The sequence below is a fragment of the Macaca fascicularis genome, chromosome 19, assembly GCF_037993035.2.
Source record: "Macaca fascicularis isolate 582-1 chromosome 19, T2T-MFA8v1.1".
Lineage (NCBI taxonomy): Eukaryota > Metazoa > Chordata > Mammalia > Primates > Cercopithecidae > Macaca > Macaca fascicularis.
In genome coordinates this window covers 24,785,132-24,804,154 of record NC_088393.1, presented here as the reverse complement: position 1 = coordinate 24,804,154, position 19,023 = coordinate 24,785,132, and the positions used below count along the sequence as shown (strand labels likewise).

The 19,023-nt window shown below is 37.7% G+C and overlaps 1 protein-coding gene across 7 annotated transcripts in view; it reads right to left on the bottom strand.

Annotated features, from left to right (window-relative positions):
- Positions 1-19,023, bottom strand: part of ZNF254 (zinc finger protein 254) — an 88,788-nt gene that overhangs the window by 10,067 nt on the left and 59,698 nt on the right. For all 7 annotated transcript variants that reach the window (XM_065536331.2, XM_065536333.2, XM_065536330.2 and 4 more), the window contains 2 exons: positions 8,308-8,434; positions 7,730-7,825 (listed from right to left, as the gene is read on the bottom strand). In XM_065536331.2, the coding sequence (XP_065392403.1) occupies positions 7,730-7,825; positions 8,308-8,341 (130 nt within the window). In that variant the 5' untranslated portion in view covers positions 8,342-8,434. The remainder of the gene's footprint in view (positions 1-7,729; positions 7,826-8,307; positions 8,435-19,023) is intronic.

Genomic DNA, 19,023 nt, shown 5'->3' with positions numbered 1-19,023 from the left:
ATTATGAAGATAATATTTCTAGAAACTATGCAAAACAAAATTTAATAATTCAAGTTTGTCACTACACAATTAAAAGGCAATAAAACAGTAAATAAGGAAAAATATACCACTCAAACACATAAAACAATAGCAATAAAACTAGTAATTTCATTTTAAGAAATAATTTTAAATATAAATTAATTAAACTACTTAATAAAAAGAAATGTAGGCCGGGCGCGGTGGCTCAAGCCTGTAATCCCAGCACTTTGGGAGGCCGAGACAGGCAGATCACAAGGTCAGGAGATCGAGACCATCCTGGCTAACCCGGTGAAACCCCATCTCTACTAAAAAAAAAAAAAAAAACTAGCCGGGCGAGGTGGTGGGCGCCTGTAGTCCCAGCTACTCGGGAGGCTGAGGCAGGAGAATGGTGTGAACCCGGGAGGCGGAGCTTGCAGTGAGCTGAGATCCAGCCACTGCACTCCAGCCTGGGCGACAGAGCGAGACTCCGTCTCAAAAAAAAAAAAAAAAGTAATATCAGGACTTTGGGAGATTAAGGTGGGCTGATCACTGGATCTCAGAAGTTTGGGACCAGTCTCAGCAATGTGGTAAAACCCTGTCTCAACCAAAAATACAAAAAAATTGGCAGGGCATGATGCTACATACTAATAACCCAGCTACCTGAGAGGCTGAAATCAGAGAATTTTCTGAGTTTGGGAGGTTGAGGCTGCAGTGAGCCATGATCACAACACTGCAAACCAGCCTGGTTGAGAGAGTGCGACCCTATCTCAAGAACAAACGAATAAGGCTGGGTGTCATGGCTGACACCTGTACTCCCAGCACTTTGGGAGGCTGAGGCAGGTAGATCACCTGAGGAGTTCGAGAACAGCCTGGCCAATATGGTGAAACCCCGTCTCTACTAAAAACACAAAAATTCACCAGGCATGGTCACACACACATGTGGTCCCAGCTGCTCAGGAGGCTGAGACAGGAGAATCACTTGAACCTAGGAGGCAGATGTTGCAGTGAGCTGAGATTGTGTCACTGCACTCTAGCCTGGGCAACAAAGTGAGGCTTCGTCTCGAAACAAATTAAACAAATTAAAAAAATTAAAGTTTGATTATTTCCTTAAACAATATGTGGAAAAATCTTTTCATTAGACATAAGAAGTTAACATTTTTTGTTTTTTGAGTCAGAATCTCACTCTGTTGCCCAGGTTGGATGGAGTGCAGTGGCATGGTCTCTCCTCACTCCAACCTCCGTCTCCTGGATTTAAGTTATTCTCCTGGCTTAGCCTCCTGAGTAGCTGGGATTACAGGCACCAACCACCATGCCTGGCTAATTTTTTGTATTTTTAGTAGAAACAGGGTTTCACCATATTGGCCAGGCTGGTCTCAAACTCCTGACCTCATGATCCACCTCCCTCAGCCTCCCAAAGCACTAGGATTACAGGTGTGAGGCGCCGCTCCAGGCCGCATAACTTCTTCATCATTTAAAAATATATAGGGGAAACACATGACAATAATCTTGTCGCCACTTTCTTAGATACAACATTAAATGCATAAGCAACAAAGAAAAAAACAGAAAAATCTACACTACACTTCACAATTTCTGCACATCTAAGTAAACATTTAACAGAGGAATAGGACCTCATAGAAAATGGGTGAAAATATTTACAAATCACATGTGATAGGAGTCAATATTCAAAAAATGTAAACAACTTTTAAAACTAAACAATAAATTTGAATGAATTTATTTAGAAATAGGCAAATAATTGAAATACATTTTCATCAAAAAAAACACAAATAAAAAAATTTAAAAGGACACACAAAATTTCTCATTTCTAGAGAAATGCATAAAAATCACAATGAAAAAAAAATTCCCACACCCATGTAAATGGCCACTATCAATTTTTTAAAAACACCAAATCTGTTGATGATGCAATAAAACCCTTGGCCAGGCAAGGTGGCTCACGCCTGTAGTCCCAGAACTTTGGGAGGCTGATGCGGGCAGATTTCAAGGTCAGGAGTTCAAGACCAGCCTGACCAACATGGTGAAACCCCATCTCTACTAAAAATACAAAAATTGGCTAGATGTGGTGGCACGTGCCTGTAATCCCAGCTACTCAGGAGGCTGAGGCAGGAGAATTGCTTGAACCTGGGAGGTAGAGGTTGCAGTGAGTCAAGATCCTGCCACTAAACTCCAGCCTGGGTGACAAAGGGAGACTCTGTCTCAAAAAAAAAAAAAGAAATCCATGTGAATTTTTGGTAGAAAACTAGGATGCACATATTATTTTATAATGTTATAAATGTACTTCAAATAAAAATAAAACTATTATCAAATACAGCAATTACATTTATGAATCTGTATCTAAAATATGCAACAAAAGACCTTGAAGACATATTTGATACAATGGAATATTATTCAGCCTTATAAAAAAAATCTTGTCGGCCGGGCGCGGTGGCTCAAGCCTGTAATCCCAGCACTTTGGGAGGCCGAGACGGGCGGATCACGAGGTCAGGAGATCGAGACCATCCTGGCTAACACGGTGAAACCCCGTCTCTACTACAAAATACAAAAAAACTAGCCGGGCGAGGTGGCGGGCGCCTGTAGTCCCAGCTACTCGGGAGGCTGAGGCAGGAGAATGGCGTAAACCCGGGAGGCGGCGCTTGCAGTGAGCCGAGATCGCGCCACTGCACTCCAGCCTGGGCGACGGAGCCAGACTCCATCTCAAAAAAAAAAAAAAAAAAAAAAAAATCTTGTCACATTTAAAGATACACTTTGAGAATATTATGTCCACTGAAATAAACCAGTTACGAAATGATGGATGTTATGATTTTACTTATATGAAATATATAAAATAGTCACACTCATAAAAACAGAAAGTGGAAGGGTGTTTTTCAAGGGCTGGAGAGAACATAAAACAAGTAAATGTTATTTAATGGATATTGAGTTTTAGTTTTAGAAGACGTAAAATTTCTAGAAGTCTTTTGCATAACAATGTGAATATAGTTAACATGCCTGAAATATACAGGTTTTGTTTTTTGTTTTTTTTGAAACAGGGTCTCAATCTGCAACCCAAGATTGAATGCACTGGCACAACTATGGCTCGCTACAGCCTCACAATCCCAGGCTCAAGTAATCCTGCCCCTCAATCTCTAAAGTAGCTGGGACTTGGCCGGGCGCGGTGGCTCAAGCCTGTAATCCCAGCACTTTGGGAGGCCAAGACGGGCGGATCACGAGGTCAGATCGAGATCATCCTGGCTAACACGCTGAAACCCCGTCTCTACTAAAAAATACAAAAAAACTAGCCAGGCAACGTGGCAGGCGCCTTTAGTCCCAGCTACTCGGGAAGCTGAGGCAGGAGAATGGCATAACCCCAGGAGGCGGAGCTTGCAGTGAGCTGAGATCCGGCCACTGCATTCCAGCCTGGGTGGCAGAGCGAGACTCCGTCTCAAAAACCAAAACAAAAAAAACGTAGCTGGGACCATAGGTGTACACCACCATGCCTGGCTATTTTTTAGAAAAAAAAAAAAAATGTTTGTGGAGAGGGTGTCTCCATATTTTGCCCAGGTTTGTCTCAAACTTTTAGGCTCAAGCAATCCTCCTGTCCTGGCCTCTCAAAATCCTGGTTTTAAAGATGTGAGCCACCACCATGCCTGGCCCTGACATGTACATTTAAATAGATTTAAGAAGGTAAATTATATGTTAAGTGTTTTTACAACAAATATATTTTTTTTAACCGGAAAAAATACAATATACATCTTTTTAAAAATTACCTTCAAATCACGAAAGTGCTTTTCTCACACAAAAGAAATACATATTTATCATTAAACACATGGCGAAAATAAGACTATTTCCAAGGCTACTCACTTAGACAAGATAAAACCAACATTGAAAATGAGCTAAGAGGCCGGGCACGGTGGCTCATGCCTGTAATCCCAGCACTTTGGGAGGCCAAGGCAAGCTGATCACCTGAGGTCAGGAGTTCGAGACCAGCCTGACTAACATGGCAAACCCCATCTCTACTAAAAAATAAATAAATAAATAAATACAAAATTAGCCAGGGATGGTGGCACGTGCCTGTAATCCCAGCTACTCAGGAGACTGAGGCTGGAGAATCACTTGAACCCGAGAGGCAGAGGTTGCAGTGAGCCAAGATCATGCACTGCACTCTAGCCTTGGCAACAAGTGCAAAACTCTGTCTGAAAACAAAAAGAAAAGAAAAAGAAAATGAGCTAAGAAAGAATATATACAATATATACAAGTAAACTATAACCAAATTTGGGTCATATTTGTAGCTATAAACACACACATATAATCTGACTGTGATAGACATATGGCTCATTTATCTTTTAATTAAACCAGACACTGACTTAAAGTATACAAACAGAATTGTAAATTGTCTAAAATTAAAATGCATGAAATCAATAGACAAAATAAACTGATACTAAGAAACTTGCACTAAAAAAAACACTAATATAGAACCGTAAGACAATAATGAAAGAAATGTTTACTCATAAAATCTAGTTGGCAACAATAATGTACATTAACAAATAATTTGTCTAGATAAGCGCAATGTTTGACTGTAACTGTGCATTCAGGGAAAGCAGGCGTTTTAAATTACTGGCATCTGTTATGTGGCAATAAAATTTTAGACAAAATGCATAAAATCGTAAATAGGAGATGCTAATGAGAAACTTTTAATAGATAAGCATTCAATAGATAAGATAGGCAACTTTTATGTTTTAAATATATGCTATTTTACACCAAAAACTACTGTAATCCAAGTTTAGAAGCAAAGAATAGTTTTACATTGCTAAATTATGTATATATTTAGCAGAATATGGTTAGAGCCTCACATATAAAACAAATATTGGGGGAATAAATTATGTTATTATTTAGATATAGGCTGATAAAAGTGGTTGAAATTTCTATAATTCCTTTTCTTTTGAGACGGAGTCTCCGCTCTGCCTCCCAGGCTAGAGTGCAGTGGCACAATCTTGGCTCACCACAACCTCCACCTCCCAGGTTCAAGTGATTCTCCTGCCTCAGGTTCGCTAGTAGCTGGGACTACAGGTGCGTGCTGCCATGCCCAGCTAATTTTTTGTATTTTTAGTAGGGATGGGGTTTCACAGTGTTAGCCAGGATGGTCTCGATCTCCTGACCTCGTGATCTACCCGCCTCAGTCTCCCAAAGTGCTGGGATTACAGGCATGAGCCACTGTACCCGGCTCTATAATTCCTTTTTGCCTGCCTGCATACTAATTATCTAATTTAATTCAGACACAACATGTATATTCTAGTATATTGCCCTAAATGTCTGAATCTAAAATTACAGACAAATTTGAAGTAGAAAATAGTAAAAATTTATATGGAGAGTGACATTAATAAGATAAAAAATTAAAGGTGCCCTATTTGCTTATTCTCCAACAGCAAGAAAATCTGTCAGCCATTGCTGACAAAAATGCCTTTATGAGAGAACCAGGCACCATGGTTCACACCTGTAATGACAGCTACATGGTACATAAAAGTTGGAGAATTGCTTTCAGTCAAAATATTAAGACCTGCCTGGGTTATGTTACAAGACCCCAGCTCAAAAATAAGTGCCTTTAAAAGAACTCTGAGATCCAGGAAAGGAGTTGTGAAACTCTGCTAAAGCGCAAGATTGAAGGTAATCCTTTTTAGAAGGCAGGCCCTCATTCAGGTAGCAAACTACAGAACTACTGTTTCTGGCTACATACAAGAAATTGTTCCACCGAACTTGGTTCCCCTGAGAATTTTAAACTTACTCTGTAAATGTCCCAAACTCTTCCCAGTCACAGTGTGGGGGAGGTCCTGCCTTTCCAGAGGCCTGGAGAAAGATACCCATTTATAGCCATGCTGGCAGGCCTGCAGACCTTGACCTTTACTGTGGTCCCTGGAGCAGTTCCATGACTCAATTCCAGCTCCCTGAGCCACAGTTCATGGCCAGTTTTGCCTATGTAGAAACCCAAAGCTACCTGGGAAAATCCGCTCTTGTACTTGTCATCCACATCCTGATATAAAACCCACCATACGCAGGCCTGACTGCAGAAACCTGCCCTTGGGTCTGCCCTGCAGAGCAAAGTCCTGAAGGATATTCACTCTGTCCAAAAATTAAATGAGAATTACAACTATCCACGCTCCTTTTAACAAGACAACTAAAGGTGGACCCTTGTGCAGACTCAGCAGCCTTAAGGCCAAGCTACAACCCCTCTTTACTACAAACCCAGAGGGCATTTTATCACTCTGCGGGCCCAACAAAAATACATTTTTACTTTCTGAAACCAGTTTGTAAAAACTTGAAGAGGTGTTTGCTCCTTCAAAAAAAAAATTTTTTTTTGAGACGGAGTCTCCCTCTGTTGCCCAGGCTGGAGTACAGTGGCGCAATCTCGGCTCACTGTAAGCTCCGCCTCCCAGGTTCACGCCATTCTCCTGCGTCAGCCTCCCGAGCAGCTGGGACTACAGGCACCCGCCACCACGCCCAGCTAATTTTTTGTATTTTTAGTACAGACGGGGTTTCACAGTGTTAGCCAGGATGGTCTCCATCTCCTGACCTCATGATCCACCCGCCTCGGCCTCCCAAAGTGCTGGGATTACAGGCGTGAGCCACTGCGCCCGGCTGCTCCTTCAAATTTAGACACTAATGCAAAACTAGCTTCTATTTTAACACAGCACTCGAAGTATATAGAAGACAAAATAGTCAAAAGAAAAATTTAAAGTCATTGAAATTGAAGACCAATAAGTAAAATGTTGCTGTTTGTAGATCATGTAATCACATAGATAGATATAAATATAGTATATTAAAACCTGTTTAAACTAATGAATACACTCAGTTAATTAGCAAAATATAAAATTAACATACAAGTATAAGTGATGGTTCCATACACTTAAAACAAACTATCTGATAAAATAGAGGAAAAAAACAATCTTACATACAATACCAATGAAATAATCAATTTTAGAACAAATTTAAACAAGGAGTTCATAAATCTTTTAAGTGAAAGATACATCAATGAACAAAATTAGAGGACACAAATAAATTTTAAAATATTTTATTTCTATTGAAAGAATAAGTATTGTGAAACTGCCATATTATCCAAAGTGACCTGTAGATTCAATGAACTCCCTATCAAAATTCCAGCGTTTTTCTTCACAGTAATAAAAAATACAATCCTAAAATATACATGAAACTACAATAAACTTTGAATAGCCAAAGCAATCTTGAGGAAAAAAAAGGAAGCAGAAGGACATCCTACTTTATAATTTCAAACTAGATTTCAAGACTACAGTAATGAAAACTGGGATGAAATGTGCAGGAAAAAAAAAAAAAACCAATAGAACAGAAACTACTACTGTCACACATTTCAGACGTGATGCAAAAAGAGAACTTAAAAAACAGTTTAACAGAGTATCTCAAAATTATGGAGATATCTGTCTGTCCACAAAACAAGAAAAAAGAAGTCAGATTGTACACTTTTTTTGTATGCCATGAACAGTACTTTGGCTGTCACTGTAAACTTGAAGGAAGATCATTGAAGGGAAAGTAGAATTCTTAGATTTTATAGGCATAAGTAGAAGATGCCCCTATGTAAGAGTATAATTAAAAAAAAAAATTTTAGGCTTCCCAGAAACTGTTTCCTTTGAAACACAGCTTCCCAAATTAAAGAGTGGCTTTCTTCTTGACTTTGGACCTCTCAACCATGTCATCTGTTGTATTCATTCTTACCTACCTGGGGACTCATCCACCATCTCATGTTGCGTCATATTCCAGGGCTCTTTTCCTTGCTCCAGACAGGTGATCAGGTCTGGCTTAGAGACGGCAATACCTGTTTTATTAAAAATAACTAACATGAATCTTGCTCATATTCTCCAATTGCCAACTTAGTAATGTGCTCAGTAAAGAGGATATAATAGAATATTCTAACAACTTTATTCCAATATACTAATTTATAAAAGAGATTTTTAAATATTCAGAAAATATTTTAATTTTTTAGGTTCTTAATTTCACTGCCTGGTACTACTGAATCAAATTTGGTGACGCCAATTAGATTTTAAGGTATAACAATATTTCATGCCACTAAACTTCTGAAATTAGCCTTAATCTAAAGTGCAGGACACAGATCAGCTCAGGAATGCGGAAAGTTCAGGTCAAGATGAAACATCTTGAAGAAATTCTTTTCTCAAGACAAATCCCCAGTATTTTCTTGAAAACAGAAATCTGAAAGCATAAATTACCAGAAAACATTCTACAAAAGAGAAATGAAAGCTTTAGTTTATATTAGGAATCTTGTATTAAAGTTATCCTCACCCAGGAAGGCCAGGTTTCTGTAGTTCTCTAACATCACATTTCTATATAAATTCTGCTGTGCAATGTCCAGGTGTTGCCACTCCTCCAGAGAGAATTCTATAGCCACATCCCTAAATGTCAACAGTCCCTGGAAAACACACACAAACACACATATTTACAAAGTGGCTATGGGCAGAATTTTTCATGTGATTCAAGGTAAAATTAGAGTAAACAGAACTGATTCTGACTTATAAGAGTGATTGAAATTATCCAATAAAATAATTGTCAACACATAAACATTTTCTAATGTATTCTCTAACTCTGAGAAAAGACAGTGGAAAAATATTCACAACATCAGTGTATATATGATAATTGTCTGGATGATAAAATGTAAAACTGAAGGCATAAACACTAACATACATTTTTGAGTGCTATATTTACATAATACAGAATGAGTTATGTATATTTTTCAGAGGAAAAAGACATAGTTCTTTATATTTTTCAGACAAAATAGACATCTTAAGTTAGAAGGTTCACTCAAATTTTAATGTGTACAATAAACTGGACATCTTGTTAATGCAGATCTTTTTTTTTAGGAGATCTGAAATAAAGTCTGAGTTACTGAATCTCTGCCAAGCTCACCAGTATTGCCAATGTTTTGGCCCCAAAAGACTATTTTGTCAAACATCCAGTAAGTGGAACAGCCTGTGTTTTTTGTTTGTTTGTTTCAGTTTTTCTAGCCTGTAAACAAAGATGAGAGTTTTCATTTACCAAAGAAAAATGCAAAGAAAATCTACAAAAAAAAAAAAAAAAGGGCAGCCAGATTAAATGTGATGGTTTATACACATCAGTTCCCATAAAGATGCTTAATGATGAAGAGAAAAATAACTCTATAGTGAAAAAAATCTGTAAGAGAGCTTATTGAGTTATTAACATCAACATCAACTGCCCTAGGACAAGTTTTTATAGTGTGCTAATGTACCCAGAAGGACATGGCATTACTACTGAGATATTGTCCCCACTAAAGTAAATTACAGTCTGAATTTAACCATAAAAAAAATCAGTTTTATGGAAAGTTCAAGATACAGATATCTTTCATGTTCTGCAGTTTTTAATAGTGATTTTAAGTAGTCTTTCTATGGCACCCTAATAAGGAGGTCTCTCTTGATAATTTTTTCAGAACTTTCTGGGTAATAAATGCCATCCTGTTTAAATAAGCATTTTCTTAATTGTATAATGCATATAGATAATAAAGAACACAGATAGAACCTCAACATTACACGTTCTACATCTTTACTAAGAACCCCAGGGTTTCCCCATAGAAATATTGAGTATCCACACCTCTCCATGTTCAACAGCCACAAGGAGAACATTTTTAATATTGCACACCACAAATTCATGGTGAGAATTCTGCATGGCATATAAGAAGCCATGATGTAGAGAAGGCTCTGGTATATAGAAAAATTTTTCAGACACCCTTGACTATCATAAACATTTTTAAAAGTAGTTAAGATAAACTCATTAGGGAGAAAAAACACAGGTATAGAAGTGAAGATTTGCAAGTACTAAATGCATGGCATTCCAAAAAGCAGAGTAGACACAGCTCTCGATCTAAGACACGTTTAGCTGAAGAAAAGTCACTTTTTCTCTTTCTCCTCCTCCTTTAGAATTCTTTCTCAGATGAGATTTTCTGGACTAATTACACCTGCATCTTGAGAATATGCCTTTAAAATTCTGAGCACCACATGTTCACTTGTTACCACCACACTCAAAGTCAGAAGGCCCAAGACAGAAAAACTCTACCCGTTTCTGTCCTTTATAACAATAAAGATTCAGGAACAATGAGCTGCTCCACAGAGATAAAAATTTAAGTTTCTCTTTTTTATGTCCCCAGGTGCTCTCCCCTGTTACAAACACCGGCAATTTCTGCTACAGTAATAGAAATATTGAATCCCAGCACTTTGGGAGGCCAAGGCAGGTGGACACCTGAGGTCAGGAGTTCGAGACCAGCCTGGCCAACAGGGTGAAACCCCCTCTCTATCAAAAATACAAAAATTAGCTGGGCATGGTGGCAGGCACCTGTAATCCCAGCTACTCGGGAGGCTGAGGCAGGAGAATCACTTGAACCTGGGAGGCAGAGGTTGCAGTGAGCCGAGATCGTGCCATTCATAAAACTCCAGCCTGGGTGAGACAGCGAGACTCCATCTCAAAAAAAGGGCAAGAAATATTGGCCACAGTGTCCTGTCCTTATCAAACCCAAACAGAATAGATTCCTGGACCATTCTTTAGTGCAAAGGTGGAACTTAACTCCGATGAATGTATCTTGAACTCCACGAATTTGATTCTGGCACGTGAGAGTCACATGAGGCACTTAATTAAAACAAATAGATGCTTTCACCCAGAACAGAAACTGTGAAAAGGGTGCAAGTAAAGAGACTTCTGTGAATTGGTCATGAGATTCTAATTAGAAGCCTGAGCTTATAACCACTTACCTAAGCATTGTCACTCTAGCTTTAATGAGCTTATAAATCACTTAGTAAACATGGCCCCACTCTATGTAATGTGATTCTTCAGGTTTGGAAATGGACCATAAATAGGTGTTCTAAACAAGTCTTCTGTCAATGCTGGTGTCACTCTCTCTGGGTTCATTATTAGCATTAGTTAGAAAAATGAGGCACAGCACAGAGCTCCTTACACTCAGCAGTTTTGTAACAACACAAATACTTCTGATGCAAATGAAGACAATCATTCTCTATCTTAAAGTATCATATTATTTTCTGGCTCTTTAAAGTTTACAGAGAAAACAGAAAGCAGCAACCTCTGAGTAAGTCTGCATTTGGAAAACAACATGTGCACATGTCCTAATGCAATGTTTATTAAGCAGGTACTATGTGATCAATAGGATGTTACAAAGCACTGTGATAGCACATTATTTGATTCTAATAACACTCTGTGAGTTGATACTAAGTGTCCAATAAGTCCAAGTATTTAGAATAAAGACCCAGCATTTTTATTTCCTCTTCGGTTTATCGTTCATTGATTTTTTTTAAATTCACAGAATAAAATCTAAATGCAGACAGTTGAGAAGGATACAAATAGAGTTTAATGAAATGTAGATGAATTTTTACTGTGTTTATATTTGCTATTTTGTGACTTGTGAATCAACTACTATATGTGCAGGAACAGAAAACAAGCTGCTAAATGGAATGTCTCTGTAAACACTGGTTTTAATATAAAATTAATAAATTAAGACCCTATAATACATGTTATATTTTCTATTTATCTGCCACTGGGTTTCAGAAAATTGTGAGCACCAACTCTAAAAAGGCAACAGGATTCATCAGCCAAAACTCTGATCTCTTCTAGTTAGTTGTGTGAGGCAAGACTCCAGGGTAGGGAAAGACCTAAATAAGGCCTTCAAAAAGGGTGAATCTGAACAGGGCTGGGGGAGGGTGTAGAGCTGATGTAAAATTCTGTTCTTTATGCCACTGGGGAGTATTTTTATTTCTGTTTCTTTTTTTAAGCTTACCTAAAAGAAAAAAAAAACAAAACCTAAATCTCAGAGTTTGTGTAATTTTATCTTTTTTTAGCCCCACTGCCCTGTCAATTTTTTATCACATACTAATAAGCAATTTAAACAAATCCCTTAAGGTTTTCTAGAATAATTTTTAGAAGATAAGTATTCTTAGCAAGGCAAAAAAAAATAACTTTGTTTATTAATATATGTTCAGGTATAGACATCAGAAGTCACAATATAAAGAAAATGGACCAAATAAAGCCCATATTTTTGCACACATCTATTTATTGTACCCACCATATGATGCATAATTAAATCATTTATCCAGTTGCTAGTCTAGACTAAAAGTTCCTGCATGGTAGGGACCATGACCGCCTTATCTATTTTTCTAATGACTATATGAAATGGAAGCAATTAGTTTATCTGTTTGAGTCTGCAGATCGCCTCCTTGTTTTTCACCCAAGTATCAGGGAACTGGAGAAACTCTCATCTGGGTACCAACCAAAGACATCTCTTGTATGAGGGGAGGAACAATCACAGGATGATTCATTTCGTTTATACTAAGACAGAAGCAAAATTAACCACTCTTGTCAGCCTGACACATTTCTATTCTGGAGATTCTCAAATGTCTCAAAGATGCCTAGTTGATTATGAGAGCATTTCCAGTGACTCTGGGCTGACGGTTCAATAATAAGCCGGCAGGAGAGACTCAGGCTGATTCTAAATAGAAAATGGAAGTACCCTGGTGGAACTCCAGAACCTGGATCACCTGTCCTGATTAGCTAGCTTTTGGGTATGTAGAAGTGCAAGAATACTCTAGTATCACATTCTCTAGGTAGGTATAGTTGTGCTCAGGGATCTGGCTACTTTGTGGCCTTGATCTCTCACTCCTAAGATGCTTGTTTACACTTAGAGATTCTGTCATCAGATTCTATTTACACCTGGGGCCTCTCACATAACTAGCAGATGAACACACAAGATGTGAAAAGGTCAAAGAGCCACACTCTCAAAGGAGGGATCTGAAATGTCTATGTTGACATCTCACAATGCAGAAAATGCCTCCTGCTGGTTTTCTGTACATTCTCAATCTAAAGTCGGACCCTGTTTCATAAAAAAAGAAACAGAAATAAAAAGGCAGAGACCAGACCTTATTTGCAGATTCTAAATAAAATAAACATCACTCTGCATTTTTGGCTGTTACAGAAAGTGGAATACAATCAAAAGATCTACTCATAGAGGCTGCTCTTGAAAATTCTAAGTAATATTTTACCTAAAAAAAGGCTGATACAGGTTGGGTCCCATGGTTCATGCCTGTAATTCCAGCACTTTGGGAGGCCGAGGCAGGTAGATCCCCTGAGGTCGAAGATCACCTGAGGTCAGGAGTTTGAGACCAGCCTGACCAACATAGAGAAACCCCATCTCTACCAAAAATACAAAATTAGCTGGGGAAGGTGGCCCATGCCTGTAATCCCAACTACTTGGGAGGCAGAGGTAGGAGAACCATTTGAACTCGGGAGGCAGAGGTTGCGGTGAGCCAAGATCAAGCTATTGCACTCCAGCCTGGGCAACTAGAGCAAAACTCCGTCTAAAAAAAAAAAAAAAAAAAAGCTGACACAACATGACTATAAGTAGACGGTTTATTTGGGCCAAGTTTAAGTATTGTAACTTGAGAAGAAATACTCAAGATGCCTGGAATTTACACTTTGATTAGCAGCAGTTACAAGTGGATTTGCGAAGGCAAAAAAAAAAGAGACATACAAACTTGTTTGTCAAAAATTCTTGTTTAAATAAATAACTTTAATTATTGACTGACTGTACACTAAGGGTAAAGGTATACAATATAGTGTCCAGTGTGTCATTATTAATTTAACTTACACCTACTTGTGGCAATAGTGAACAGTTTCAAGAGATGAATACATAGTTGAAGGAAGGGAGAAAGCCGTAATTGTGCTCTTATTTTAATGTCTCTCTGAGTTTCATAAGTAAAAATAGTTGCATTCTCGAACAAAAGTTTTGGAATTTTTTTTTTTTTTTTTCAAATTTCAAGACCTAGATTTAGAATTTAGAGCTGCAGACTTAGGTCCCAGATGGGTGGAGTAGCAGCAGTTGTTACCTGCAATTGTGAGCATTTTAGCGAGAGAAGGAAAAGGGAAGTGGAGATTCTCATGTCTCCGTATCAACCCAATGCACACTGTTACTATGATTAGGTTTCTGGGCTCCACGGTCTCTGAATCAGTTTCAGTTCTGAAGATACAAGAGTCACTGAATGAAGTAAAATGATTAATACCTGCTCTATAAAGTTTGCAGAAATCTGGTCTAGCCACTCTAGATACCAAATAGGCAGAGACACAATTCTGTCTGCATATTTAGGTGACAGCATGCATTTTACAGCACAATTGTGAGCTGACTAGAAGACTACGAGGGAAAGTCCCCTCTACAGTAAAGCTTGGTTGGCACCTTATGTGTTTATATTATGTCTGGTAATTCTAGATAGCATTTGGAAAATATAGTTTTTAAAAAATTCTCTTTAGCCCCAGAGAAACCACAATCATGTAACAGAAAGAAAACTGTTTCATTACACAATTAAATCTGAATGTCACATATATTACAGTCAGTCTACTTAAGGGATTGAAAAGACAGAAAGACAGTTACCATAATTGGTTCACAAGTAGAAGATTTTACAGCACCATGTCATACATAGTTCATCCTAAATTCACCTGGTCACTGGGGAGGCCATCCATGTATGCTAATTGGTTATATTCAATGACAAAATCAGCTTTTCACATCTTCATGACAGAAGGTAGTTTTGCAACTTCAAGCCAGGTAGACTTTCACTCTTCTACAATAGTGACTGAATAGGGTGCTATCCTTTTGGCTACTTGCATTTTAAATCAGTGGCTCTCTACTCCCTGAGGACTGGGCTAGAGCACTCTTGCTTCCCCTCTTCTGGTGGCCAGTGTCCTCTTTTGTTTCCTACCATCTGCCACTGACGTACAGCCCACAGCACAGGGCTCACGGCTGGCAGCTCACATCTTAGGTGAATGCCAATTGTCACAGCAGCACTTCAGTATCACATCAAAGAGTGAAGCCTGGCTGGGCACGGTGGCTCATGCCTGTTATCCTAGCACTTTGGGAGGCCGAGGCTGGTGGATCATGAGGCCAGGAGTTCGAGACCAGCCTGGCCAACAAAGTGAAACCCCATCTCTACCAAAAAAAAAAAAAATTGCTGGGCGTGCTGGTGGGCACCTGTAATTTCAGCTGCTTGGAGGCTGAGGCAGAAGAATCGCTTGAACCCAGGAGGCAGAGGTTGCAGGGAGCTGAGATCATGTCACTGCACTCCAGCTTGGGAGACAGGGCAAGACTTTGTCTCAAAAAAAAACAAAAAAGAGTGAAGCCTGAGCTGCAGAAGGAGAGCCTACAGGCCTCTTGGGTAGAACTGCACCTTCACAATATGGTAATGAGAGCATTATTTAAGCCACAGTTTCTATTTATAATGGTTACATGGAAAAACACTGCTGGATTTCCAGCATGCATCCAGATAAAGATAGCTCCAAGAGTTCTCACTGTGATAGCCCATGTCTTTCAGAGATATTATGGGATACTAATAGGGATTCTAAAACAGACATACAAAGCATTCAAAAGAAAAACAGCTCTCACTCCAAGAAAGATTATACTGAGAAAAAAGGAAGTTAAAAGCCTCTTTAAAAAAAACCTGAGATTAGATATAAGATTGATCAAGTCAGCCAGAAAATATTCCTCTAAAAAGAATTTCGCTCTAAATACCCAGAGTGCATAGCTACTCTCAGCATGAGTAATATGAGTATTATGAAGAAAGGGGGCATATTATCAGTGGAATTTTAAGTTTGTATTCATCTCTGCTGCTCTCATCTAGCCACTGAAGGCAGAATCTATATTGAAATATATTTGACAACTTCCACCAGCACTTTTGATAAAAAATTAAAATCTGACTGTGATAGTACAATGGAATATATGTGAGCCTGCAACATAGCTCACTAGAGAGTTATTACAGTTTTTGGGTGGCCACATCACTTGCCTTTATTTGTCCTGTAATAGCAGCATTCCAATTTGTGAAATGAAAGACACTAACATTATGCTTACTTATAATTATCCCTATTGGTTAAATTAATAAGCCTATCAGACTAACATCTACTGTAACAATTTGGTAGTAAATTTTCTTTGGATATTAAACATAAATATGTAAGTATGAATAATTTTAATGTACTACTCATAATGTATGTGGAATCTTTAAAATTTTTCTGTAACTATAATCCAGTTCAAAAACTACATTTCAAAAGTATGAATCACAACACTAAAATGGCTATTTAAGGAATTCACTTAAAGTAAATATTATGGCTTTATTCATATTATTGTAGAAAATACTAGTGAATGTATATGAATGAGGCTGTCTACAAACACTGCACATAACTATACTAATTGTACTGAAGTAATAAATAGAAACCAAGGTATGACAACAGACTCCACTGTTCAGTTTATAAACTGAACTTTTGTTTGTTTGCTTGTTTTTTTTATTTTATTTTTGAGACAGAGTTTTGCTTTTGCTGCCCAGGCTGGAGTGCAATGACATGATCTCAGCTTACCACAACCTCTACCTCCCAGGTTCAAGCAACTATCCTGCCTCAGCCTCCCAAATACCTGGGATTACAGGCATGTGCCACCCTGCCCTGCTAATTTTGTATTTTTAGTAAATATGGGGTTTCTCCATGTTGGTCAGGCTGGTCTCAAAACTCCCAACCTCAGGTGATCTGCCCACCTCAACCTCCCAAAATCCTGGGATTACAGGCATGAGCCACCACGTCCAGCCATAAACTAAACTCTTTTTGCTTTTGTAGTATAAATACTTCAGCCCACAAACAATCACCATGGATAATCAGGTTTCTGTCAAACAACTTACTCAGTATCTTTTAATCTTTATAATTCTGTATTGCTAAATTTTATCTATTTTTATGCTTGGCTTTTGTGTGCTCTTGGAATGAGCTTTACTCTGAACAAATCTGTGTCAACTTTAAAAGACTAAAAATCATAAGAATAATCTTTTGCCAAAGCAAAAACAAAGCAATTAATCTCAGGTCCCAGATAAAGACAATCCTGAGACCAAAAATATGACAAAAGGTTTATTTTGCTGTTAATATGACTTACATATATTTCAAAAAAACAGGGATAAAAATCTACACATAACCTAAATGTTTTAAGAAAAGAGGTTTTAATATTTTCCCTTATTTTAATGTAGACTAAGCCTCTTATTTCTAATTTATATTTTGTTTTACAACAGACAGGTCTCTAAACATGTCCTTGAACTCTTGGACATCTGAATTTTGCACACTGTGTGCACATGTAAGAATGATTATGGGAGAAAAAGCAGAAGACAGAAAGGCGTTATATAAAATTCATGGGTTCACATGAATAAAGCAAGTTCTTAGAGATTTATGAAGAGTTTCAGATTCTGACACAATAATAGTGGGAGACTACAACATCCCACAGGCACTAATAGATAACTGAAGAAGACAATTAACAAAACATTAGGATCTAAACTCCACACTTGACCAAACAGTCCTAATAGACATCTACAGAAGTCTTCATCTAAAAATAACATAACATACATTGTTCTCATCATCATGTGGCACATACTCAAAAACTGACCACACAATCAGAAATAGAATAATCCTCAGGAAATTCAAAAATCTCAAAATTATACAAACCCAAACACAGCCCACAGCTGAACAGAAATATAGTTCAATAAAAATATAACGACTGATACAATTACATAAAAATTAAACAACCTGCACTTGAATAACTTTTTGGTAAATAATGATATTAAGGCAGAAACCAAGAAGTTCTTTTAAACAAATAAGAACCAAAGAACAGGCCAAGCACGGTGGCTCATACCTGTAATCCCAGCACTTTGGGAAGCTGAGGCAAGCAGATCACATGAGGTCAGCAGTTCGAGACCAGCCTGGCCAACATGGTGAAATCCTGTCTCTACTAAAATTACAAAAATTAGGCAGGCATGGTGACACACGCCTGTAATCCCAACTATTTGAAAGGCTGAGGTAAGAGAATGCTTGAACCCAAGAGGCGGAGGTTGCAATGAGTTAAGACTGTGCCATTGCATTTGGCCTGGGCAACAAGAGTAAAACTCCATCTCAAAAAAAAAAAAAAAAAAAAAAAAAAAAAAAAAAAAAAACACATCAGAATCTCTGCAATATAGCTAAGATGGCATTAAAGGGAAATTTATAGCATTTAATGCTCAAATCAAAAAGTTAGAAAGATCTTCATTTTACAACCTGACATCATCAATAAAAGAATGAAAGAAGCAAGAGCAAATCAATTCCTAAGGTAGCAGCAGACAAGAAATAACCAAAATCAGATCTAAATTGAGATTTAGACATAAAACTTCACAAAATATAAAAAAATCCCGGAATTAAATCTATGAAAAAAATAAATAAACCACTAACTAGATTAATGCAGGAAGAAGGGATGACCCAAATAAACACAATTAGAAATAACAAAAGAGAGACATTACCACTGACCCACAAAAATAACTTGAAGTCTACTATGAACACCTCTGTGCACACAAACAAGACAATCTAGAAAAAATGAAAAAAGTACTGAACAAATACATCCTTCCAAGAATTAACAAAAAAGAAATGAAACCCCTAAATAGATGAATAAGAAGCTCAAAAATTGAATTAGTAATAAATAGCCTACCAACCAAATAAAGCCAAGGACCAGACAGATTCACAGCTGAATTCTATCAAATGTACAAAAAAGTGCTGATATTATTTCTACAGAAACTATTTTAAGCAATTAAGAAAAAGTAACTTCTTTCCAACTCATTATATAAGAACAGCATTATTCTGATACCAAAACCTGGCAGAGATAAAACAAAAACAAAAATAAATTCAGGCCAATATATTTGAACATTGATGCAAAAATCTTCAACAAAACACTGACAAACCAAATCCGGCAGCATATCAAAAAGCTAACCCAGTATGATCAAGTAGAATTTATTCTGGGAATGCAAGGTTGGTTCAACATACACAAATCAATAAATGTGATTCATCACATAAACAAAACTAGACAGAAACCACAAGATTACCGCAATAGATGCAGAAAAAGCTTTTGATAAAATTTAAGATCTTTCATGTTAAAAACCCTCAACAACCTAGCCACTGAAGGTA